The sequence below is a fragment of the Orbicella franksi genome, chromosome 12 (genome assembly GCF_964199315.1).
Source record: "Orbicella franksi chromosome 12, jaOrbFran1.1, whole genome shotgun sequence".
NCBI classification, from domain to species: domain Eukaryota; kingdom Metazoa; phylum Cnidaria; class Anthozoa; order Scleractinia; family Merulinidae; genus Orbicella; species Orbicella franksi.
Window position 1 is genome coordinate 24,899,155 of NC_138156.1, and position 25,694 is coordinate 24,924,848.

Sequence of the window (25,694 nt, forward strand, 5' to 3'; positions counted from 1 at the left end):
CACTTTCTTGATTTTGATTTCCATACCAGTGACTTTTAAGTATTTATTGTTGTCCATTTTTGGAAGGTTCTTGACAATTGACACTGTCCATCTTACAGTGTCTTTTTCGCCCAGTAGGGAGGGGTGACAGTGAATATGGTGTTAAACAGGTCTTTCATTGTTGTTGCAACTACTGCTGTTAATGGATTTGTTTAAATTTTTTATATGAAAGGTAACTGGAGAGACTAGGTTAGGAATTGTCAATCTTGGTAATCACCTGATTCTTTTGCATATTTTCTGATGAAAAATTAGTTTAGAATTTATTTATTTACTACTGGAACTTTCTTAATTACGTGACTAACCAAAATAGGAAGCCAAGTATATTGTTGCTTACGGGATGTTATCGCTTGCAAGAGGTCAGCCCAAAAGGTATCTAACTGTTGAGTCCTTTCAGACTGACGACGCACTTGTACATCAGTAAAGAAAAATTGCTTAATTTAAAACACTCCCAGTAATTGGAAGAGGTTTCAGGGCATCCAGTGTAATTTCCAAATGCAACAGAAGCGTGTTTTTATCTAAGAATGAACTTAACTGTCGTCTCAATAATTATAAGGCATCTCACTACCCAATTGGTACTCATGTGACGTGGTGAACAAAATAATAGTTAAGTGGTCGATTACTGCAGGGTAAAGGGAATACGAAATTTTAACCTCAGCTACAAGAAGTGACACTTACGGAAACATTCCACCTGTAGCGATTTTTTTTTTTCATAGTTTGGAAATGTGGTTGCTTGTGAGGGGTAGTCCTACCTAAGAGGTTGTTGCACAGAGGTTTCGGCTGAATTTTGATTCTCTTTGTATGATGTCTTATGTGTTGCTGTGTATGGTTATGTGGCTTTTGAGATGTTCAACTGAAGAAGTCTTCTTAAAATTTAATGATTTCAGCACTAATTGACATTTATTTGTCAACTCTTGAAATTTAATGTCGTGTGCACGCCATTTTGTTCATAGAGCTCTTCTGGCTGCCACCAGGAGCATGTTACTCACTTGCAACAACCAAACTTTAACAAAAATAATTAGGGATGGCTTGAAGGGAAATAAAAGATTCTTTCATAACGTTTTAGTTTGTTGATCTTTTTTAGATAAATTATTTATCAAACATGAGTGTGTTTGACCACATTTCCAAACACCGAAAAGACAGCTGCAAAAAATGACACTAATTGGAGTTATGTTTGACAAACTTCAAGGTATTTGTAACTGCAGTTCAACACAGTATTGAATGTTTGATATGTCTTCTCAGTTGACACTAAAACTAACGGGAAAATGGAGAAATAGAATCGTGGAACCTATGCTAATCAAAATTGGATATCCAACCACCACAACAGTCTTGATTTCCTTTGTTTAAACTTGATGAATTATTATGAATGAGTTTGAGAACCTCACTGTCAACATGTAAGTTCTCTTGTCTAATTTTCAATTTCCTGTAATTTGTGGATTTGCTTTTAGTGATCATTTCCAACATTCATCTGACTTGTTCTGATAAACTGTGCAGTTTGGTGGAACCTGTGATTTCCCTTTCAACAGTACAAGACACCAAGGACAGAGTTGATAATTTTTTATTGGCAGTTCTTTCTCATATGATTTCAGCCAATATCAAAGATGACAATGTTACATTAGAACATTAAATTGTCTGAAAACACAGCTGTCACATTACAGCAGTACTATATGCAGAAGGAATGTAATTCTAGCCAATAATTATGTGGAATTATGCTACAGCATCTGCTGGTAGTCCTGACGTCAATATCCGCTTTGCATTTTGGCAGTGAAAATGCACGGTTACATGTTATTTTCATGAAGGGCAATAAATAAATGTCAGCATTTCTAAACAAACTCCAACCAATAATTTATTATTGGTTAGCTGGAAAGAGCAAAGAACTGAATCATTTATACTTTTCTGTATTTATCCATTTGCATCCAATGGAAAAATCGTATTGTTCTAGGTAACAACATAACCCCACCCACCATTTTTTCTGATCCTCTAATAATTAAATGATGTCAGTGATCTTTATTTTGGCATCAACATAACATTTCCCTTGGAGACTTCTTCAATTATCAGGACTAACATGCCTGACTTGCATGACAGTTAAAATTTTTGTTTATTGCTTTTCATATAGAAACAAATCCCATCTGATATAACCTTTGCACTGACAAGACATTGTGCAGTTAATCTCTATGTACACCCCTATCAGTAATATATAACTTGAAGAAAACTACAAAATTGCTTATTCAAATAGATTCACTCTTGCTATATTTTCAAGAACTACACCTTGTGCTCTACAGGTATGGTAAACACAAGGTAACAGCTATTTACAATGATTCATGCAACCAACATTTAAAATACATAGCATAACACTAACCAGGAGTGGGATAAAATGGCAAGAATCTAGGAGTCTACCAATAGAGAAACTAGAGTAATTATAATGGTAGAAATCTAAAAAGGATCAATTACATTTTAACAAACAGTAACTGAACTCATATCAGACAAAACAATAGCAAGAAGTGTTGATTTTTATTTTCCTAGACTCCATTTCATACCCTGAACACCCATTCATTTTACTTTGAAGGCCAGTTGAAAATTAGTGTTTTCTAGTTTGATATTAAATAACCAAGTTCAACATAATTAAAGTTCTGTATATAACATGAAGACTATAGAAAGCTACTATACACTTGGGCTATTTCTATTTATTGCTAACTAATATTTATATTGACAGGTTGATAATGTACACATTGTGGCAGCTTGCTGGGTGTGGCCTAATGCACGGGAGGTGCTGGAGGCTGAGGGCCAGGGCCTCTCTGAAAATAAAATATAATTAAAAGACATTGCTAGAAATGTTAAAAAAAGTGAGACCTAATTTTTATCATTCCCACCGTTCAGCTTTTGAAAGAGCGTATGATAACTACACTAAGTTTGATTTTCATGAAATAATGTAAGAACAAACTCTAAAACCCTAGCTAAACAGTTACAGAGTTAGGAAAGTGGTCCTGTTCAGCCAAATCTGAAATTTGTGGATTGTTTCATTAACTTACATCACTGCGACTCGGCTTCTCTGCTCCTTGTCTCATACTTTGAGGCCTGATGAGAAACAGTAATTAAAAATGTCTAACAGTTAACTCCTTATGTACACACAAAGTAAACTACTAATATAACTTTCTACACATTAAATCTCTTCCATTTGAAGAAACCTTATGGACTACATTTCTGTATGCTACAGGTAGCTGTTGGTATACCAGACATAATGTTGATTTAGTTAGGGAAACCCGACATAGGACAGTATTTAAGTCACTTGTGAGTACTGGAACAGTAAACCTTTAAAAATATTTCTCCTATAATTGTTTTAACAAAGGCCCTATTCCCAGTTGAGGGAGGAGAAATAATGATGTTGAAGAAATTCTTTCTCTTTTCTACTGGTGGAACATAAACACCACATGTGATGGACCTTTCCTTGTCACAGTTTGCTTGGTAACTTGTGACAATTTTGATATCAGTGGCTCTTGCTCACCTTCGATTCTCCCTTGCATCTATCTACAACTCAGTGTATTATGACAACATGTAATATTTAAGAAATAAAAAACATGTACTGAGAGTGGAAGTTTGGGAGAACAAGAAATGCTGAGGGAAAGAGTTTCTATAATTTGATGGAAACACAGAGAACATGTTCTTTATTTCTTTTAGAAAATCTGTGACCAAAAAAAGAAAATAACTTGTTTCCTTTGATCATCAAAGTGTAAAGTTATTCTCTTTGCTCACACCATCATCACGTCAACAATTCATATTAGTTCTGTGTTTCTATTAAGTTATAGAAACATGACTTTAAACAAATCAGTGCTGACATTTTCTCTGGGCTATTTTCTAAAAGGATAAAATAAGGTTGCAAGGTGTGCCTCTGTGGCTTTTATAACATAACTGAGATACTATGCATGTTCCCATTGGTCAATAGGTGTGTTTAGATAAGAGTATGTAAACACAGCTGTGACATTTTAGATTTGTGCAAATTTGTGCGAAATATTTCATCAAAGCAGAGTACTTTTTCCGTGTTAACATAACCTTATCTAAACACTTATGGGGTTGAGAGAATCTTGAAAGTTATGCAAACCCTCACCTGCTTTACAGGTTTGCATAACTGCCTTGAATTCTCCACACCCCCATGTTTAGATGAAGCTATATAACCATGGAGAGAGTGCTCTATTGCTAAATTTCAATACTCCATGTAGGTGCACAGTAGATGGACTGATGAGTAAATATCAAGTTATTACCTGAGAAGATAAAGCACAAATGCAATGACCATCCAAGCCATCATGATGTAGAAAGTTGTGTGACTATCTCCTCCTGTGTCATTTCCTTGTGGCCCTGGAACTGCGAGACCAAAACATTTACAATTCAAATCAGTCGTATGAATCAAGACGTCTTTCAGGTGTACTGTAATCATGTTACCATTACCACTATTAAGAACAAACTGTAAACAGGCTAAAGGTAATGTTACATGAGCCGATTTTTAATCCATGATACGCTAGACAACTTTTGATGCAACTTTGTTGCGACAACAGTTGGCAACGGTATGTTACACAAGACAATTTTTAATGCGGCATTGTAAATTCGGGCAACAATGTTGCAAGTTTTTGAATCACTTTCAAAAATCTGCAACATGTTGCCCCAACGAAATGTTGCGTTATATTGTAAAAGTCACCTAGTGCCCCATGTTACACAACATTGATTTTTAATGCAACATTGCTGTGTTAAAAATCAGCATTAATAATTGGCTACTGCATCATCAGCTTAACCTGAGCATTATTAATATTTAGGTTTATTCAAGCTCTAGTCTCAAGCACACCACACTACTACTGAGGTGAAAAAGAGAGCTATCCAAATAAACCAAATACTGTAACCGGAGGCAAATTTTATGAAATTTGTCCGAGGTAAACAACAAAATTCTCTGTGAAATTTGCTTTCTGTGTTCATGCATAGATAACTCATCTTCACTTGTCATTCACAAGTGGACGATCATTAAAATTAATTCTAATGATTTGCAAATTTAGAACAAAAAAATCTAAAATATTCAATCGAGTACAAGTTCATGAACATTATGTCTGGTGAAATACCAGGATTTAAAATGGGGACGTGAGTTAAATATTAATAAATCTACGTCATTGCTTTAAAGAAGACTTTGGAAAGGTATGCCTCTTGAATGAATAATAATTAATTATTAATGTTGACTTGAAATATAATGTATGACGGCCATCATACTAAGTCTGGCGAACATTGAACATGAACACCTTTTAAAAGAGAATAATTTATCGAAGCGACAGTGGAAAAACCCCCAACATTTTTCGTTCACATAGAAAACAGTTCCATTTTAAGATTCTACATGAGTTTATCGGCTGATATTTAACCCTTGTTAGAAACCTACGTCGAGTGCCATCATTAACCTTGCCCAATATTTTTTCAAAATAGTTGACACTTTTGAATACATTTCTGGAGTGTTTCAGCAGAATATAGACCAACTTACGTTCTTGCAAGCACTGGTTATCGGTACAGTAGCTCTGTGACGATCTTAGCTGCAACGAAAAACCGGAAATTTTCACACTCAATGATTTCTCGGCATGCAGCTCTATAATTCCAAGAAGCGACCGCACTACAGGCGTGAAGCATAAAAGATTTGTTCAGAAAGCATTAAAAAGGCATCATGACTACTTACTAAAGAAATCAACCTCCGCATTGCGCCTTCATGGCTGCATATACACTCGCACGGGTCAAACGAATCACCTCCCCCGCCGTCCATGTTGACTTCAAGTTGGTCTTCGGAGCGGCGTTTGAACAAGGATGTTTCGTTTCTTCAACAACGCTACGTTTTCTTTGCGACGAAGTGCGACTTTGCTCAGCACGATTGCTCAAGAAAGCAAACACAAGAGAAAACAAAATACCAGCGTTTTTCCCCAAGCTGCTAACCCGATCAACACGAAAATATTAGGTAATAGGGTTGAAACGATCGCGTCCAAAACAAAAAGCGCCACGTATTGTTTTGGTAACAATCCCGGATGACGTCAATTACGCATGCATGAAATGTCTCCCGTCACGACCGGTGAAGTTGTCCGGTCCGCGAGCTGTCCGCGAGATCTTTTATACATACTTCCTAGCTTTTCAAGATTTCATCAACTCTCAGCAGTTTTATTTCAAGGCCAGTCGTATAGACCAGGATCGAACTACTAGAGAAGCCTCCTAATATTTTTAAAAAAGAACAAGATTTTTCATTTTACAACACACGTTTCGACATTCCTAAGTCATCTTCAGTTGCAAATGTTCGACGGTTGTACATTTGAATTTTCACAGTATACATGATAACGCTATAGAATTACGCCATAAAATTTACGTTAACAATTTGAATATAGGAATGTACTGGGAACAAAGGACTGCGCGCGCGCCAACAGTCGTTGAAACAACGTCGAGTACCCCCTCTCTCCCCGCTTTCTTGAACATCCTCTCCCGAAAAAGTACTGTAAGACTTGACGTAACGCATTGTAAGTAGTTTTCTGTGAGCAAAGTATTGTATTTAATTTACATGTATGTAGTGTACGTTTAGTAATGTAATTTATTATATAAACACCAGTGAAATACCAGGATTTTTCCTTTTACTAAAAAATCATATCTTCACCGCGCGTAGTGAAGATACTATGTTTATCTTTCATACTGTGAAGATATCATTCCTTTTTGATAACATTTTTCTTTTGTCCCTTAAACTACACTTAAATTTGTTGATGTATAATCGAAACATCTTCGGATCTTCTTCGGCAATCTTCGGAAATGTTAAGTTGTGTGTCATATTTTACTGTATTATAAGTGCAATAAAAAACTAAAAGATTACAAAAAGAAAAAAACAGTAGTTGAAACAGGATCAGAAATCAAATCAAATAAACCAAAAAAATTAAAAAGAATTAAAACATGACTCTTTTTCATGTCTCTTCTCTCTTTCTTTTTTTTTGTTCATTTTATTTGAATTTTTTGATTGTGTTTCAACTACTGTTGGCGCGCGCAGTCCGTTGTTCCCAATGTATTCCAATATTCAAATTGTTATCGTGAATTTTATGGCGTAATTCTATAACGTAATCATGTATACAATTAAAATTCAAACGTATAACCGTCGAACACTTGCAACTGAAGATAACATAGGAATGTCGAAACATGTTTTGTAAAATGAAAAATGTTTTCTTTTTAAAACTTGCTGTTACTCTGCTGTTTTTACCTCTAAAATTATAAAAATGCGCCACCGTTTTTCTCTTCTGGAATAATTGCCAGCGCTATTTGTTCAGCTGTCGATTCTGTTTCAAGTTATTGACTATCTCTATAGCAACATTGATTGATACTCGGACAACTGTTTAAATAAATTTTGGTTCTAGGTAGCTCCAGGGGAAAAAAGAACCTTTCATCAAAATTTATTAGCATTAATTATTATTCTTACTATATCTTGGGTGACAAATTACTCCTTGGTATATTCGTAAAATTAAGAAAAACATTCCAATTATTTCCCTTGCCTAAAGGTTCGCATCATTAAAATTTTGACAAAACGCGCGTGGAATTATTTCCTTTTTCCACTCGTCATGATTTGATTTTTTAATAAAACGAAAAACCAACCTTGTTCCCAGGGTCTCTCTCCTCTGCCTCTCTTGAAGAGAGTGCCTGGGAAAAAGGTTGTCGAAAAACTAATCATCACCGTCGTCATCATCATCATCATCGCGTTCCTTTACGTTCCCCGGGAGGTTATGGGGCATCTCAGGTCAGTTCCCTCAAACGCACGATGCATGGTTCTTTGGTAATGCTTTGGTATCCTGAGGCATGGACCGTTTCCAGTAGCAGGACTGTCGTTACTTGCAAGCGTAGAACGATACGATCTCCGTTTAGATCTCGTCGCCTAGGATCCAGTGAAAACTGGACCGTCAGAGTCAGGAGCAGAAATTCTAGAATTCTTCCGCCTCTAGTTTTCACTGGATGATAAGCAATGACGTCATAAGGGGAATGAGAAGAAATTGAAAACCTTCCGAGTTTGTTTCGTCGAGCTTTTGACACGGCTATACGACTCCGATTTTTGTTTTCCTTTATACCATCATATATTAAAAGCTACGACTCGTGAAAATACAGATCTTGTAATATCCCATGGGGCAAAAAAGAAAAAAACACCGCATTTCGAACCAACTACATTGGGGGTTTTTAATAGTCCTTCGCGGTTGCTCTTTAGCGTCAAGAACGCTACGAACTCTGCTATCACAGCTCGACTGAGGTATAATGAGCTTTCTATCCAGTTCCATACAAAGAACCCTCAACTCTAATTTCAATAGTTTTCACGAGGTATTTTTTCAACATAAAGCTAGCGTTGAAATTGTTTATCCACTTTGTTTTACCTTTGCCATAAGCCAATGAGGCAATTAGATTTTAGATTCACTCCCCCAGTCTCGGTATTCGCTCAAACATCACTGAGATAAACATGGATAGAAAAATACACTGTGGTTGCATTTAATAAAACGTTACATCCATTGCAACAATTTTTGGATTTCTCAGCTTCTGTAAGCAAAGTCATATGCAGACTGAACTCACATTCATACGCATGCAGCAGAATTAATAAAACATTAAACAGACGTCTAGTTTTAAATGAAAAAAGTTAATGCGACAAAAAGAGACGGAATGAAGATTCCTTGAAAATGGTGTGATTTAGATAAACAGCTAGTTTTAAAAAGCTATGTAAATCTTGTTTGTTCACAAATGTGGTTGAAGCGACTGAAAAACAAGCAACAAAAAACAAGTATTAGCTAATGGTACCATAGGAAATATAGATGGAGACTAGTAAGAAAAATCCCCAGACAATTAAATCGGTATTGAAACTAACCATGAATGTGACAGAAATGTGAACGTTGAATTTGCAGAAACAAAGCTTTTCTAAAGGGTACGATACCATATTATTTTTTAGCCCCCAAGTCGATACCGTTTAGCCTGCGAGCAGGCTCACTTTGAAGCACAAGCGCGCGACGCAGCCGCGAGCGCGAAATCAGACTCCTCCCCGCCGGATTGCTTTGCTCTTCGCCGCTCGCGTGCGTGACTCAAAGGTGAGCCTGCTAGCAGGCTACTAGCCGTTAAGTTTCCAATCAGAAGTCGATTAGCCCCAAACGGAAGTCGAAAACACTGTCAATTTCTCGTTCTCTCAGCTTACATGGAGGCTAATCGACTTCTGGCTGAGAGCTAACCGGCTAGGGGTTGATCGACTTAAACGCTAAACGACTTGGGGTTAGTCGACTTGGAGGTTAAACGACTTACATTCTTTTAATATCATATCTAGTTTGCAACTTACCTCGCGTGAAGTGGTTTGTTTTTTTGAGTGCGGCAGTGTTTGCCCCAGTAGCAATCAGCACGACTAAGAACAGAGTCTGCGGCAGATTAAACAAATTATTACATCATTTTACAGTAAAGAGATAGTCCTTACAGAGCCTAAACACTTTTCTTTTTGCAGCATTAAATAGCTACCGCCCAGGATGGTATTAAGTTACCTGTAAGATTACTGCTAGGCATTTATTCAGACTATGGCATTGTGAGAGTAAGAGACCCAACATGACAGAACTATTCCAAGAATGGCGGCCACCATTATCCACTGTTTTCTAGACAAGTTTCATCAAACAGGCCCTCGAAAATGTTTCAGTGTTTCAGTTATGACTTATTTTCAAGAAATTTGCATGAAAAAGTCCCCCTTAATTTCCCGTTAGACAGGATACACTTTTAACACTCACTACAGTGATTCATTTTCACTTGAAGGAAATGAGAGTAATTTAATTTTGATGGCAAATGTTTCTTCTGGGCCAGCATGGGCTAAAACCGAGTTCTCCCATTCTAACACCAGCGCACTGCAAACAGGCCACTATAGTCGCTTCTATCAGCTGACATTTCCAGAAGCAAACAAATGAAGGAAACCTTTAACACACCTGGCAACTCCTCTCTTGGTATGTCTCGACGGAACTGGTAAGCAAGCTCCTGGAAATTTCGTAATCCACATTTATAGCAAAGCACAGTAGAGGAGTTGAGATCATGAGAAGCCGCATCTGTTGAAAAATAACCCTAAACATTAATCTTTTGCGAAAAGGGATGTAGAACAAGGGTTGGGGAACAGAGATTTTACTTTGAGATTTGTGAATATGTAATGCAGCCCTATTCCCCCAGAGGAGAGCTAGGAACTAAGAGAAGAAAATATGTAATTTGTGCAGAATAGAATTTTACTCACCCACTGATGTATATTCTTTAGAGTCTAATTTTTGGAGACATTTCTGGAGTAGGTCTTGTTCACTGAGACCTTGCTCAGTTAAATAATCCTGCGAGAAAACAAATAATTAGAGAAAAATAAGCATGTTACAGGAAATACAAGGTGCCTTGGACAGCCTACATATCTACAAGTACCAGTCAGCTGGACTATGCATCAATTAGCACTTAATGACTGGCCCCGCAGGAAACAGTGAGTTTTGTTTCCCCAAGACCCTCAATGTTCCCCGAGGCGAAGCCTGATCACGTGCGAGTCAAAAAATTCAAGTTGTTGTTTCCCTGGAGAGTTAGTGAGTTTTGTTCGCCCTAGGGAGTCAGTGAGTTTTGACCCACAACACGTGACACATTCTCCTCCAATTGGAAAACGTATTTGAGTTGTAAGAAAAATTGTAAGTCAGCAAATTTGTAAGTCAGCCGGTGTCAAGGAAACGATTTCTGCACAGTTTTTTTCTATTTTTGAGTTGGGAGGTATAGCCCTTAGGGAAACAGTGAGTTTTGTTTCCCACTGACCTCAATGTTTCCCTCGGCTTCACCTTGGGGAACATTGAGGGTCTCGGGGAAACAAAACTCACTGTTTCCCATGGGACCAGTCATTAAGTGCTTATTATACCTCAAAGTGTTTTGAGAGTTGTTACTTTCACCCTTTCAGCCCTAAATTGCCCGGGTGTTTTTCCAATTTAAATAATATACTCCTTATACCCATTTCTAATATACCATCTGAAAGCTTTTGATCTGTGTTTTCCAAAACTCGCGTCAACAACCACTAAGGAAGTGAATTAGCTTTGAATATCGATGGATTGAAAGGAGAGAACCCTTGAACTATACCTTATATCACAGCTTTCAATGAATAGGAAAATAACAAATTCACTAGAGGCTGCATAATTATTGTAAAAAAGTTCCAAAACTTCGAGGGGTGGTAGACTATACAAATATAGGAGGGTCACAATTTTATGCTTTCTATGAGTAGATCTTTACAAGATCATTTAGCTGCAAAAAGTTCATCAAAGACATCGAAATCGACCGGATTTGAGCCTAACAGTGACGTCACAAGTACATAAGTGCTCTCCTGTGGCAAACAGGTTAAGGGGGGTATGACTGGATACTGATTTCTTACATTTTGGAACTCTTTTCTCTGTAAGGTTTCTTGCAGTCATCAAATGCCATCATAGGTTTACAGTGGACTGTGGAAGGTCCAGTGAGATTTTGAGGATTTTTAGATGAGTTGAAGTGTTAAATTTTCAATGGAGAAAAAAGGGGAGAATGAGTTGAGAAAACGAGAATTTAACGAGGCTTTGAAATTAGATTGTTTAGTCAATAATGACTTAAACTGATAGAGGGAAATTATGAGCAAAATAGACTGCACCCAACCTGAAGTGCTATTGTGCTATGTGTAGCATCTCTGCTGGTGGTTTTAACTTTTTCCCTATTTTAAATTTACTTTCATCCAGTTTCATTAAAAATTCAAATGCAACCCACCCCATTCCCTCTTTATCGTCACTGCATGATGATAAAGGGGGAAGGGGGAAAAAAGACAACATACAAGGCAAAGTACAATCAAACTTCTGAATAATTTTACCTTAAGTATTTTGGATTCATATGGATTGTTGTTGATTACGGATAAAAGACACTTCTCTCCAAACTTGAAATCTGTTATATGGAATTCAAACAGTAACAAAACTAAATATGTTGAGTTAATGAATCAATCTTTGAAATCCCATAGTACAAGTATTCACAGGTGAATACATCCTTAGAAAGTGATGTTTTGAACCTTACATTACTCTTGTACTGTTTGCCATGGTAACCAGCCAATTTAAGCATAACAGCAATCTCGTTTCTCACTAACAGTTTCCAATGATTTGCAGGTCTTTTATGATCCTCAGAATATGTGATACCCTCATGCTAGTAAAATCTGGTTGACTTGAAAAATGGGCCGCATTTTACAGGTTTTGACCCAGTGAGAAGTGCAGTTCCCTGTCCACAGGTTTTCCAAGTTTCACACCCATTGAAAAAGTAATTATGTGTCATCTGACTGCTTAGAGTGTACAAGTTTTTTCACATGTTAGTCCCCAAGATTTTTGCCAGTTTTCTCATGCATTTTACCTGTAAATTTATTCAGACATCCTAGACAGCCACCAGGTGCTTTCCTGCAGCCCCATAACAAGTGACAGAAATGCTTCCGACAAATGGAGCCTACACAGATAAAAAAGCCTATCAGTAAAAGGTCAAACTAAATTTACATTTATTTTGCCCTGAAGAAAAATTAAATACACTCTTTCACACTGTTGAAAGTAGCAATTCCAGCAATATTTTTCATAAAGTATTGGATTTCTATTACACAAGCTCAAGTCGTGATGCATAGAAATTGAGAGCAAAAAATCTAATTACTTCAGTATAAATCTACTAGCTATAGCATTTTAAAACTCTATCTTAATTTCCCTCAAATTCAGACACTTACATATTAATGCAAAGAACTGGCCACCATTTTGTTAACATAGGCACACTGCTAAGCTACTCACTATCTACAACAGAATAGATAGTGAGTAGCGTAGTAAATAGCAAATAAAAGGACAACATTTGTGATAGAGTGCTAATTGTCAGTTCAGGATCTTGCCTTGCTTGACATGCCATGGTAAATTGTACCAGCAACATAGTGTAGGGTGAAGGGGAAAGATCTTTCAGTGATTTCACCTAAGTCATGAGAACTGAATATAAAGACTACATTAAATGTTTTTAAATTTTAAAAATCTTAATTTCAGATATAACAATGTATTATTTACTAAATGATCACAAGTGTTCACTGTTGTGAATACTGTAAATGAACACTTACACTTCTGTGCAGGAATGCTTCTTGCTAATGTTTCAGGCCAACTGTTCGGCATAGGTTGAAGGCAGCATTGACATAATATGTGGATTTGATCTGGAGTGCATGTATAGTCAGGTGGACTTACACTTGTTGATGTACCTTGAAACATAATTTGAATTCAAAATAATTGAGCCAAAAACAAAAAGCGCAGTCAAGCCTTTTTATTTTTGCTTAACATGATGAATGAATGAGAATAAGTTGCAGCATATCCATGGAGTGGTTATTTCTCACTCTTTCCAGATCAAATTGCAACTTTGGAGTTCTAATATTTAATGAGAGAAGGAGAAGAAAAAGAAAAACAAAGCAGAGCACAAAAGAAACGTTTTTTGGACAAAAATTGAGAACTAAATACTGATTCCTAAAAATTTTTATAGTCAGGACACTTTGTTAATTTTTATCAAAGACTACATTTCAACAGCTTAATAATAATAATAAAAATAATAATAATAATAATAAATAATCTTTATAGAGGAAGCTCCTGTCACATTGCATGGTTTTCAAGGAGGTCCTCAGTAACTAAAGGTAAAATAGAGTAAAAAATTGAAAACCAATCACAATCAAATCCAAGTAATTAAAAAATGGGACTCAAGAGCAAAAATAGCTATAGAATGGGACAGTCTTTCTCCATCTCTGTGAATGTTCGAAAAAAAGAAAAAGAGTCAGATTGCGCAGGCATGCTTGCAATCAAAAATTGTTCCACATGTTGTAAAAGGCTTGGTTTAAACCGAGATCGTAGTGATCATGAGCAGCCCTCAAAGATAGAAACGTTCCAAACATAGCAACAAGATTCACTGTCATTAGATGGTAAATACTTAAGGTGGCCGAACACAGTTTTTGCGCATGCTTTTGCTGATGCAATTCAGCGCATGCACAAGTATCGCAAAAAACAAACATGCCGTCAACAGAGCGATTATTTTATTTACTCAACACCCGCCGTATCTGTGCTATTTTTCTCTATAATTGAACGCAGCGTATTGATGGCTTTAGTCTTTTATTACAAAGATATGTTAGAAAAGGTAACGATGCAAAGAACCCAACAATTCTCAGCTTTTTCTTTCTTACCGAAAGAACCCAGTTAAATGCAGCGCATGCGCAGTTGCTGGAAAAATTGAGACCGATTGCTTTTGCAGAAACTTGCGGATTTCTGACGATCCAGTCATTAGAATTTCAAGAAATTTGGCAAAAAAATAGTTCAGAAACCACATGAATGATCTATCGCAAAAAATCTGAATTTTGACATAGGGAATTTTTAATAATACAGAACATGCGGTGAAAACGATTTATGGTGAATTACGAAAATCGCCTATGTCAAAATTTTATTAGAACAGTGTTGACAGAAGGGATTTAATGTCAATTTGTTTTGGGCAAAAGATGAAAAAAATCTAACGACTGGATCTTTTTTAAATAAACAAAAACCATTTTTTAAGCCTTGTTTTTAACCAGCCCTGTTGCCATGGTAACAGCACACACCTTAGCCAAAATGCGAGAATAAACTTTTCTGTGGTTAACCTTGACTCTTGCAAAAAACGAGCACCAAAGCATAAATAGCTTAAAAGTAATGGTGAATTAGGCATAGGCTCTTGAAAACTGTGTTCGGCCACCTTAAATTACTGAATTGTTCTTGACACCAACCTTCACCAGCACTTGCTGAACAAGATGGAGCAGCAGGTGAAATGTAACCTGGACAAAGTCTACAGCTAGTAGGAACTGGCCTTCAACAGGAGATAAAAAGGTTTGCCAAATTATAATTATCGATCACTATGTGAGAAACGCCAGCTCTTCATAGCAGAAGGTATAATTATTGTAAGCCCAGGTCTCCTATGTGGCCATCAACTGGCTCTCTTCCCTGCCAATGCGTTAAATCTCAGTCTACAAAGATAAGGGAACCTGTCAGCTTTATAGTCTTCTTAAACGAAATTAAAGACTGATAGGAGCAAACTCTAGCAAGCAAATTAAAATCTAGAAACCTTTAATATGTATTTATTTGGTTAATACTTAAACTTAGCAAATATTATAAATAATACTAATAATATTTGTATACTTTTAACTCTTTAGATTTAACAATTTTAAACTACTATATATATACCGGTGTATATAATTTTACTCAGGACCAGCCTGAAAACCACCTGAGGGTGAGGTAGAGTCCTCCTAAGTATTTGAGCAGTTCCAAGGAGGACAGTCTTCTGTAGCTCTGTTATTCTAATATTGGCTGGGATCTTGCCGATGTAGTTTTCTGTTCCCTTCTTGACAAGCCCGAAAGCTCCAATGATCACTGGGACAGTTGTTGTTTTCATTCCCCACATTTTCTTGATTTCAATCTCAAGATCTTTGTACCTTGTGAGTTTTTCCATTGTTTTCAAGGAGGTGTTCCTTTCTGTGGGGATGGACATATCGATAAGCAGACAGGTTCTTTCCTTCTTGTCTTTCACCCCTATGTCTGGTCTGTTTGCTTTTATCTCTTTGTCGGTTTGGATTGGCATGTCCCAAAGTATAGTCGCTGTTTGGTTTTCTGTCACAGTAGCTGGTTCATGGTCGTAGTGTTTATCTTGTACTTTGATGTTATAGTGTTTGCATATTGTTCAGTGGAGATATGCTGCAGCTTTATTGTGTCTTTGTATGTACTCTGTCCTGGCAAGTTCAGGGCATCCGGAGACAAGGTGGTCAATTGTTTCTTGAAATTGCCCACAGATTCTGCACACTGGGTTGGTGCCATCTTTCAGGATCTTGTTTCAGTAATCGTTGGTCTTAATGCATTGATCTTGGGCAGCAATAATGAAACCTTCCGTTTCTGATTTGAGGCCAGGTGTACTCAGCCAATTGTGGGTTTTGTCTTGGTCTACATCCTTCTCTTTTGTTCTTTTTGGGTACTGACCATGCAAAGGCTTTTCTTCCCATTTGCTCTTGAGTTGTTCTAAAGCTTGGTGTTTGGCTTTCAGCTTGACCCTTTGCACATAGGTCATGGCTGGCTATTATTATTATTATTATTATTATTATAATTATAAGCATGTTCCTTAGTAGCATAATTGTAAGGCAATAGGCCATTTCTGAGTTGCCTTTCACCTCTATTTCAAAACAAGTACTTGTGCAACACTTTTCTTATGAAAATGAGTTTAATTTACATGAAAATGAACTTACTGATAAAATGCATTTTTAGAGCAATGGTTTCACACCAAGACTCGTTTTGACAGAGAGGCAAAGAGGAACCAAGAAATGGCCCATTCTTTCGCAAAATAAAAAAAAATATATAAAAACTAACCTTGAGAGAGAGAATCCAAACAAACCCCCAAAAGAAGATGGCATGACTGATACTCCTCTGCAAATGAAAAAAAGATTTAAAAATATATCAGGATAGGAAATCTGCATTTGCTTGGCGTTTCATTACCACGGCAAAGAGTAACAGTACAAAATGTTCTGAATTGCAACAGCAATTACTTAATGAAAATGATGGCAGTACAGTACTTGGGGAAAAATGATACTAAATTGTATGTAAAGTGGTTGTTTGGATTTTGATTTTGCTGTGTGGGAGAAAAAAATTAGAATACTTTTTTAAAAATAAATTTGTTTTCCACTGTCAACCAGCATCACAATGATCCTCAACCACTGTCAGCTTTCAGGAATTTCCAAAACACATTCTGATAAGATTATCCAGAGATTTCTAACATAAAACTGTTTTCAGAAAATTACTAAAAATTATATATTAATTTTATTAAAGTCATAAATCAATTTCCAAACTTCTGCAAAACATTCAAAAGCCCTCATGTGATAGTTAATATATAATTGATTGCAAAACAAATAATGATAATGTTTTGCAAGCAAGGTCAGACCACCAGTTTTATGAAGCTTCCTTTAAACCTAAAATGAAAAAGGAATTGAGACTTGAAAGGCATGCTGATAGATATTTCTGATCATGAGAGCACCAGTTCTTACACAAGGCCATCCTCTCTTTCATGGCTGTCAGGTTCATCACTGTAATCCTCATCCTCATCCGCATAGTCATCATCTTCATCATCATCATCATCATCATCATCATCATCATTAAAAGACGGGGATCCAAACAATCCTCTTCTTTTCTGTTTTGAACAAAGCTGCAAAACATGTTCAGATTGATATTGAATTTAAAGATGTTATTTACTTACAGTAATTCATTAAATCAATGTTTGAGCCTCATGACCTAATTCAGGCCAACTTTTAGAGATTTACATTTCCTCAACATGGAGTGATTGGGGATATTTCTACTCACCCCTGGATGGGAGCTAGCCCATCACAGGGTTACCCCCAGCATTTAATTGACCAGAACTTATTTGAACACTTGGGTCGAGAAGGGCACTGAAAATGTTTTTAGGTGTCTTGCAAAAAACATAATGATCCCTGTGAGGACTTGAGCCAGGACTGCTCCACCCATAGATAAGAAGATAACCAACGACTAGGCCATTGTGCCTTCACAGCTTTTAGTATTCCATACTAATTATGTCAGTAATTCATGCTTGTCTAATTCTGTCAGTAGTTCATACTACTTCTGTCCATAATTTGTCCAGACTTGAAAAATTGGGTCTTCTGAATTCCCAATGGAGTGGTTAATCTTTCAAGAATAATTGCAGTTACTTGCAATATCAATGCATTTGAAATACAGGCAAGTGTCAAATAGCAAACCAAACAAAATTTGATTTGGTAAATAAATTAGCAAGACAATCTCTTATCTTGACCTGTACCAAATTCACTCACCATGTCCTCTGTGATTTTGTTTTTTGAATCCATTTCTCTAAGTTCTTCTTCTGATCGTCGTCTTTCTGTTAAATAATACAAAACACTTAAGTGAAATGTTGTTGTCTTTAATCAACTACAAATGTACTTGCTGATATATGTAAGAAAAAAATCAATTTTAGATAATGACATACTAGTTACTGTAGTAATCAATGATTAGAGCAGTGCGTTCAAGCAAGTACTTTGAATGTTTGGTCTACTTTGGTGGCATTCGAATGGCTCGATAGAAAACTAATTTTAATCGAATCAGATAATGATCTGCACGTGAAGTTGAACTAGCGATGAACAGATTATAGCTTGCGGTAAAAGTGCTTTTAATTAATTAAATGTTAACTAATGTACTGGACAAAATATTTTCCAGGAAAGGCATTTGAACTGTTGGTAACACTTAGAATTCAATTTCAGCTCGTCAACACCTGTAACAAATATTTCTTGAGATAATTAATTCAAGTTTTGACCAGTGACCCTGCAAGACAGTGTGTCGCAAAATGTTTTTAAATTTTGTGTTTGTATTTATTTACATTGCTTGAATTAAATTGCTTTAAATTTTAATTCATTGCTCAAAATAAACAGTTTTTTGTTAAGTAGATATCATTTTACCTTCATGTTTGGAGGACAATTTCAGCTAAATGTTCTCAAAAGCGATATGTATGAGAAATATAAACAAAATAAATGCTTATTTGAAGGTACCTTTCGCACACACATTTACTGTCATTATTTTTAAATTTCACATTCAAATTTATTTACCTGGGTGTTCCTTAAGAAATGCTTCCACAAAGTTGTTGATGACATGATTTTTACTGATTCTTTCTACTTTTTTCCGACACTACCAAATCAAAAGCAGATTTGAACTTACAATTTTTTTATTCAATACTTATTGATAATATGACTATAGTCTCTACGGGACCTGCCATGGAAGAATTTGGGGAAGAAACTTTGTTACCTGTACACTTTGCAACTGACTCTACCCCTGGGTGGATTTATGTGAACTGGTTAGTTGTAATGTTAAAATGATCTTTACATCAAGTGAAAATAGTTTCATACTAGTTTGATTTGTATTTTCCTGTCCCAGATCAATAATAATAATTATTACCACCAACCACACTACTTTAAATTAAATTTGACTTGAAATTCATTTTAAAGAACAACAGCAATATGAAACCACCGGTACATATAAACATAAGTTCTCAAAATTTTTAATACCATTCTAAACCACAAACTTTCTGGATATTTCTCAATGAGACAACAATGTGCATGCATCAGGTGAACACTTGTTAATTCTAATAAAAGAAACAGTCCCTGCCAAATATTATTGTTTGTATTAATTTTCGCATGAGACGGATGTTTGCAAACCCAATGCAATTGGGTGTTTTATAAAAATTAAATAATAAATTTTTAATTATTAATACAGTGATTTGAAATCTCTCTACAATGCCCACCCTGAGGTACAATTAACTGACCATTAGCAGTATTCATAGCCTTCCCACAGAAGGACCTCTGGCACCGCACAACGCAGTAAGGTGACAGTTATATGGCTGTTAGTAGAGGTTGACCATTATTAGTAATTAAGCTACTTACACTGGGACAATCACTGGATCGATTCATCCACTGAGAATAGCATGCTGCACAAAATGAGTGAATACAAGGCTGCAAGCTAATAAAAAAAGCTAATAAAAAGTAAATATTAAATACTTTTTACTCCTGTAAATTATAAAAGTTCTGACTAGCTTTAAACATATTTATTTATGGTAGAATTTTCTTTTTAAAACAAAGTATTTATTGCCCTCCAGATAATAGAGTCGCCTGGATGCGATCAGGCTCAATTTTGAATGCATTTCTATTATATTGAAGAAATGATGTTCACTTGATTTATTTTGTTTTGTTAGCCATTTTGGGTAGAATTAAAAATAGGTTAGACTACAGTCACACCAATGAATGTAAATTTATTGACTCACCTCACACAATCATGAAATATGTCCTAAGAGAGAGAAAATTTAAATTTAAGATTTATTTTAAAATGTGTCTGAATAAATGTCACTGTGGCTGATACAATAAATCCTCGAATTAGTGTCAGGGGGGGGGGGGGCTAATTCAAGGATTTACAGTATGTTCAGCTTTAATGAGATTGTCAATAATCAGAATTAACTGGAAGATCTGCTGTTGGCCAGCGGATGATCACTGCGGGTATGCATAGTTCTAGTTTTGCGGCCCTAGTTTTACCCTCGTGGTCTAATGCCTTGCATAGCATTGCTGCTTTTGCCTTTGGTTTGCCCCCTTCCACTGCCTCTTGGTGACAGGTGCTGTGGGAGGTTGCCATGGTTATCCCCTTTATTTGCACTTTGCCCATTCTCGCTTGCTCATTGCCTGCTTTGCTGTCAATTGGCACCTACCCTCCATTTGAATATTGCTTATCAACAAGTTAATTACGGGTAAGCCAAAGGGTTCCTTTTCAAATTTAATAACACATTAAGTTATGACTCATATCAACTTAATACCAAATTTTCTCTATTTAGCCTGATTTAAATTTTTACCCCCCCAAAAAAACAAGAAAACAAATACGTCCTGCTCAATCTGTGTTTCGTTGTATATAATTATGTGACAATATTTGCAAAATTGATCTTAAGAAGGAGTGGTAAATGGTTATAAATTATTTGAGGCTGCAAGGCAGTGAGACCTATGTCCTCTCTGGAAGCCCAAGACTTTCTCATTCATTAAAAATCATAACAGAAATCAATGCTTCAAAATGGCTTCGTATATAAAAACAAGACAGTCACTGCAATTTAAATACATGAAAAATTGGATTAAAATGCTGTGAGACATTTGTTTTCGATTGGAAGAATCATTCGACATTCTTTACGAGGTATGTCACAGAAACGTGACTGCATGCTGGGTTTACTTTCATTAAATAGCAAAGTGCAGAGTAGCTCAGTTTTGCAGCCTTTCCTCCATACCTGACAGATGCTACAAAGCAATGTGTCTGCAATGGAGTTATGAGCTGGAAGGTTGGTTTTCTTGCTGTCTGAGGTTGACTCTTCTTGATGGTTCTTTTTCAATGCAGGACCTTCATCACTGTCTCCAGTCTGAAAATGAACAGATAATTTATTTTCCCTGAACTGCCGCTTATAAGCCCTCAAGTTACAGGCCCATCTACCTGCAAATCAAAAAATACATTCAGTAATAAGCCCCCCTCTAGCTTTCATTGTTTTGAATTCAATTTATTATGATGTTTTAAAGCTTAATTAACCAATAAATGAAAAACCCATTTTGATCAACATGTGCTGCATCAGATGTTTTGTTTTGAAACCGTTTTTTATTCCAGTTATAAGCCCCCCCACATAAGCCTCTCCGTTTATACATGTAAGTCCATCTAAAAGCCCTTATGAAGTTGCATAAGCCCAGGGCTTATAAGCAGCAGTTTATGGTATATGTATTATGTAAATTTATACAATGTATGTTCAGTTATTCTTTCATTGGTCTGTTGAGATTTTGCAAAAACAAAAAATGATATAATATAGTTTGTATTTACTATATGGTAATACCTCACTGTGAGATCTTTTTTGAGAGATTGACCCTGTTTCATTTGCCTTAACTTCTTCTTCTTCAGAAATGTCTTCTTCTAAAAAAATAAAATATTACATAACATTTCTTAGTCCCAAGCTCCATTGGTAACTATTATATCATACTGTCTTATATGCCTTTAAAATGAATATATAACCAATTAATGGGAAGATTAAACAGTAAGAAAATGAATAATAAAAAAATTACAATATTTAGAGGGGAAGCCACATTTGATGTTCAGCATTAGCTGGTTTTCATGCAGGTTCTCTATCACTATTTAGTTGGAATTTGGGGACGTTGGTTTTTGTGGAGGGAGGAAAACCAGAAAGCAAGGCGAGAACCAACAGCAAACTCAATCCACATATGGCTCCAGGCCAGAATCAAAGTTGGGTCACATGGTGGAGGCAGGCGCTCTCACCACTGCACCATCCCAGTGTTCCCCAATGATAAATTGATTTTCTTTTTTTGCAGGTTCTTGCAAATTTTATCTAACAAATAAATATAACTGTCTGAGTATAGTGTAGTCCTGAGAAAGACTAGATATATTTTTTAAATCATGAGAGAAATTTATAGATTAAAACAGCTTTGAACTTGCAATTGAAACCCAGGAGGAGTTAAAGTTTTGGATATCACACATGCAGGTGCAAGAAAAACTTTGTTCATGTACTACTTCACTCTAGGCACATACAGGGTGAATGATGACCATAATCACATGGATTGCACATTAAACTTGTGCAGTGTGCAGAATTGGTACAGACCAGTATCATTACTATACTCCAAAGTGTTGTCCAGTAACGCAGCTTCCTCCCTCAAAACCTTCAAGTCTTGAAACACAAATGCAATATCTGCAAAAATTAGGTATCGTATTTATCTCATTATGACCCAACTCAAAAATGATATGCGTTAGTCTGTAATCTTACAGCACATGCTGAACTTTATATATATGCTGTGAAAACTCATGAAAGTTTGGGAGAACTCAAAAAAGCTGTGGAAACACTCGCCTAACAGCTTGTGTTCCCACAGCATTTCTTGTTCTCCTAAACATTCACTTGTCTTTCTTTTAAACAACATTACATTACTCGCTCTTGATTTCTATGCATGATATTTCACGCATAGAAATCGAGAGCAAGTAATCTAATTGTTTTAGTATAAATCTACTAGTTGTTCAAAACTTTATCTAAATCCTCTTCACAGACACTTGGAAAACGTCAAGAAGCAGCTGTCATTTTGTTAAGAAGGGCACACTGCTTTGCTACTCACTATCTATCACAGATGATTACATTTACTGGCGTCCTATCACGAATGCCATCCTCTGATTAGCTCCACAACTCACGTTCTATTTTGTGATAGATAGTGAGTAGCGTAGCAGTGTGCACTGGGGGCCACTTCTTTGTGTTTTCGAAGTGTCTGTGAAGAGGATTTAGATGAAAGTTTTGAACGACTAGTAGATTTATACTAAAACAATTAGATTATTCGCTCTTGATTTCTATGTGTGATAGTTGATGAGGGTGCAGCCCGAGTCAACTATCACGCGATAGAAATCTCGAGCTCATAATCTAATTGTTTAATAGATAGTGAGTTGCGTAGCCAATCACAGAATGTCATTTGTGATAAAATGCTAGTAGATTTCTACTAAAACTTGATAGAAACATGATACATGTTTTCTATTCCTTAAAATAATAATGAAAGTGAGAGGGGGATCATAAACATAACATAACATAACATAACATGTTTGATTCAGGATACAATAATAAAAAAAAGATAAAGTATTCAATCATAGAAAACTTTGAGTTAACTAAAGTTAAAGAAAAGCTAACTAGTCTAGATGCAAAAATTTTTAAAAACAGAAAACAAAATGGCAAGATGGAAGGTACTTACCACTCCCAGGGTGGTCCTTTCGATGTACTATTTGTACTTGATCATTGTGGCAAATCAGGATTTTCTGTAAACAAATATAACAAAAAAGTGTCAATAAAGTATAGGAATGAAAATTAATGGAAACTACATACTTGATTAATTCTTACGAGAGCAGGGAATTGGCATACTGGTGAGAGTGTTCAGCTCCCACTGATGTGGCCTCGGTTCAATTCGGGCTCAGTGCCATACCTTAGTTGAGTTTGTCGTTGGTTCTCGCCTTGCTCCAGGTTGCTCCGGGTTGCTCCGGGTTCTCCAGTTTTCCTCCCTCCACAAAAACCAACACTCCAATTCTCAACTTGACCAAGATAGAGGACCCACATAAAAACCAGCTAAGGCTGATGCGGCTTCTTCTCTATATATAAGTTGCAATTTATTTTATCTACAGGTGGCATATTTATGTACAGTGCCTTAAATAATACTGTAACTAAATTCCTGCTGTTCCCAAATTCCTTTCTTAGCTTGTTCAGTCCTTAATTCATTTTTTAACATTTTTGGGAAAAAGATTTTTAGCATGGTATAAAATAAGCTGAAATACAATCATAATAAGGGTAACCCGAAAACACTGACCCCCGAAAACTTTGCCACAGCAAAGGAAATGGCAATGTGTAATGATAGAAATTGCGCCTGAACCTGAATCCAAGTCTGTTACATTTACACAATGTAATGTTCGAAATTTCGCCGTCACAAGTAATCTATTAGACAACCCGTAACTGAAATATTTATTTATTATTTTTATTCTATTTTGTGGGGTGGTCCTTAGAGGGGGTCCATAGAGGTAGTCCATGGACCGGTCCATAGGTACTCTGCGGACCTGGTCCATAGTGGGGGTCCGTGGACTGGGGGTCAGTGTTTTCGGGTTACCCTCATTATAATTAACTCTTTTATTCACTGACCTCATCTTTTTTAATTTTCTTCCCATTGAGCAAAGATCCATTAGTGCTAGAAATTCAACAACACATCATTAAGCTTGAATGATGACAAAGATTTATAAAAATACAAAGACTAAGTATTTGGTAGTTTCAACTTTGTCCGATGAGCATCAAGTAAAAGGAACTCCAAGAGAATTGAATCACCTGAAGTCCTGAAGCCAAACTTTACCGTCTGAATCTCTTGAAATAGTACAGTGATGACCAGACACAAATTTACTTCCAGCAAAGCTAATGTCACAATCTGTGAAATAACATATATAACAGAGACAGCAACTTTTATTACATGTAAACAAAACACAAATCAAGACATGGCAGCTATTAGCTATTTGTTCAGTTGATCGCACACAGATGGCTTATCTTAATGCATAAAATATGTTTCATACATAAATTTTGAAGGCTCACAATGATAACCTGCATATCTTAATAAGTCTGTCTCCACCATTGAATTTTATTTAACTGTCATGGCGGGAACTAGCTAATCGCCGGCCGCTTATAAGATATAGCTGCTATAACTTGACCATCACCTTCTTTCCTCCCTAATCTGACTGATTCCTTACTGATAAGCACAGGAGGCTTGCTGACATGGGTGAAAATCAGCTGTCCCCAATGTATACGCGTATCTTCAAAATTCGACGCCATCTTGCATGAAATCTCGTTCCAGTCCCAGCCAACAATCTTGCGTTACTCTCATCACGTTGCGTGACGTCAACGTTCAGTGATGATTCCGGCCTGATACACACGATAAAGGAAAACAAACAAAAAGTTTTAGAGCAAGGCACGTAAAACAGACATATCAATCAAGTCAAAAAAAAGTCTTGCCAGACCTAGGTGACCCTGAAAAAATTATTGCGCAGAAAAACCAGGTAAGGGAGACCCTGAAACGGGACAGGAGTGCTCGTCGTACGTCATACCTTTTAGGGGTCAAAAAAGCGGTTTTCGTACCTCTTGGGATATTCAGCCCCAAAAGATCGATAATGCCCCAGTGGAAGCTTTTGTGGTTCCTTTTAGGGTATTGAACCGAAAAAATGTGGCATGAGATAATGTGTTGTTTAGAATAATTGTTACCTTTTAGGAGATAAAAAATATCAAGCCAAACCCGGCCCACAAAAGAGGATCTTAGTAACTCTTAGGGGTTTTTTACAAGATTTCCTACGAGCTCCCCAGTCCTTTATATATGGGAGTCCCCCGCCCCCCGGGAGAAAAATTGCACAATTTCCCACTCCCTCAAAAACTTAATGGTCCATCAGTTAGGGGTTGGAGGGTTACCAGAAGAATATTTCTGTGCAGGATAAGTGAGAAAATAATTATTTTAGTAAAGCAAGATTTCATGAACATAAACAAGT

General features: G+C 36.4%; 2 protein-coding genes across 3 annotated transcripts; both read right to left on the reverse strand.

The window, feature by feature from the left end:
* Positions 1-1,563: 1,563 nt before the first annotated feature.
* LOC145463726 (small integral membrane protein 14-like) lies at positions 1,564-6,155 on the reverse strand. Its single transcript, XM_081447512.1, has 5 exons — positions 5,732-6,155; positions 5,543-5,591; positions 4,293-4,392; positions 3,066-3,111; positions 1,564-2,831 (listed from the first exon to the last, which is right to left on the reverse strand). The coding sequence occupies exons 1-5, from the start codon at positions 5,813-5,815 to the stop codon at positions 2,790-2,792; spliced, it is 321 nt and encodes a 106-aa protein (XP_081303638.1). The 5' UTR covers positions 5,816-6,155; the 3' UTR covers positions 1,564-2,789.
* Positions 6,156-7,259: 1,104 nt separating this feature from the next.
* On the reverse strand, positions 7,260-25,060 carry LOC145464285 (E3 ubiquitin-protein ligase CHFR-like). 2 transcript variants are annotated; one of them, XM_081448129.1, is made up of 21 exons: positions 24,876-25,060; positions 24,496-24,592; positions 24,316-24,361; positions 23,384-23,447; positions 22,264-22,350; positions 21,487-21,563; positions 20,899-21,027; positions 19,903-19,925; positions 19,526-19,601; positions 18,695-18,773; positions 17,909-17,973; positions 17,114-17,271; positions 16,443-16,499; positions 14,819-14,898; positions 13,151-13,285; positions 12,424-12,513; positions 11,900-11,970; positions 10,289-10,376; positions 9,993-10,109; positions 9,368-9,443; positions 7,260-8,799 (listed from the first exon to the last, which is right to left on the reverse strand). In XM_081448129.1, exons 1-21 carry the CDS (start codon positions 24,988-24,990, stop codon positions 8,760-8,762), a joined length of 1,770 nt encoding a protein of 589 aa, XP_081304255.1. In that variant the 5' UTR covers positions 24,991-25,060; the 3' UTR covers positions 7,260-8,759. The 2 variants fall into 2 exon arrangements, 1 of the variants encoding a protein (XP_081304255.1); XR_014041411.1 differs by lacking the exons at positions 7,260-8,799; positions 9,368-9,443; positions 9,993-10,109 and having other exon boundaries at positions 10,292-10,539; positions 10,911-11,970.
* Between the last annotated feature and the right edge of the window lie 634 nt (positions 25,061-25,694).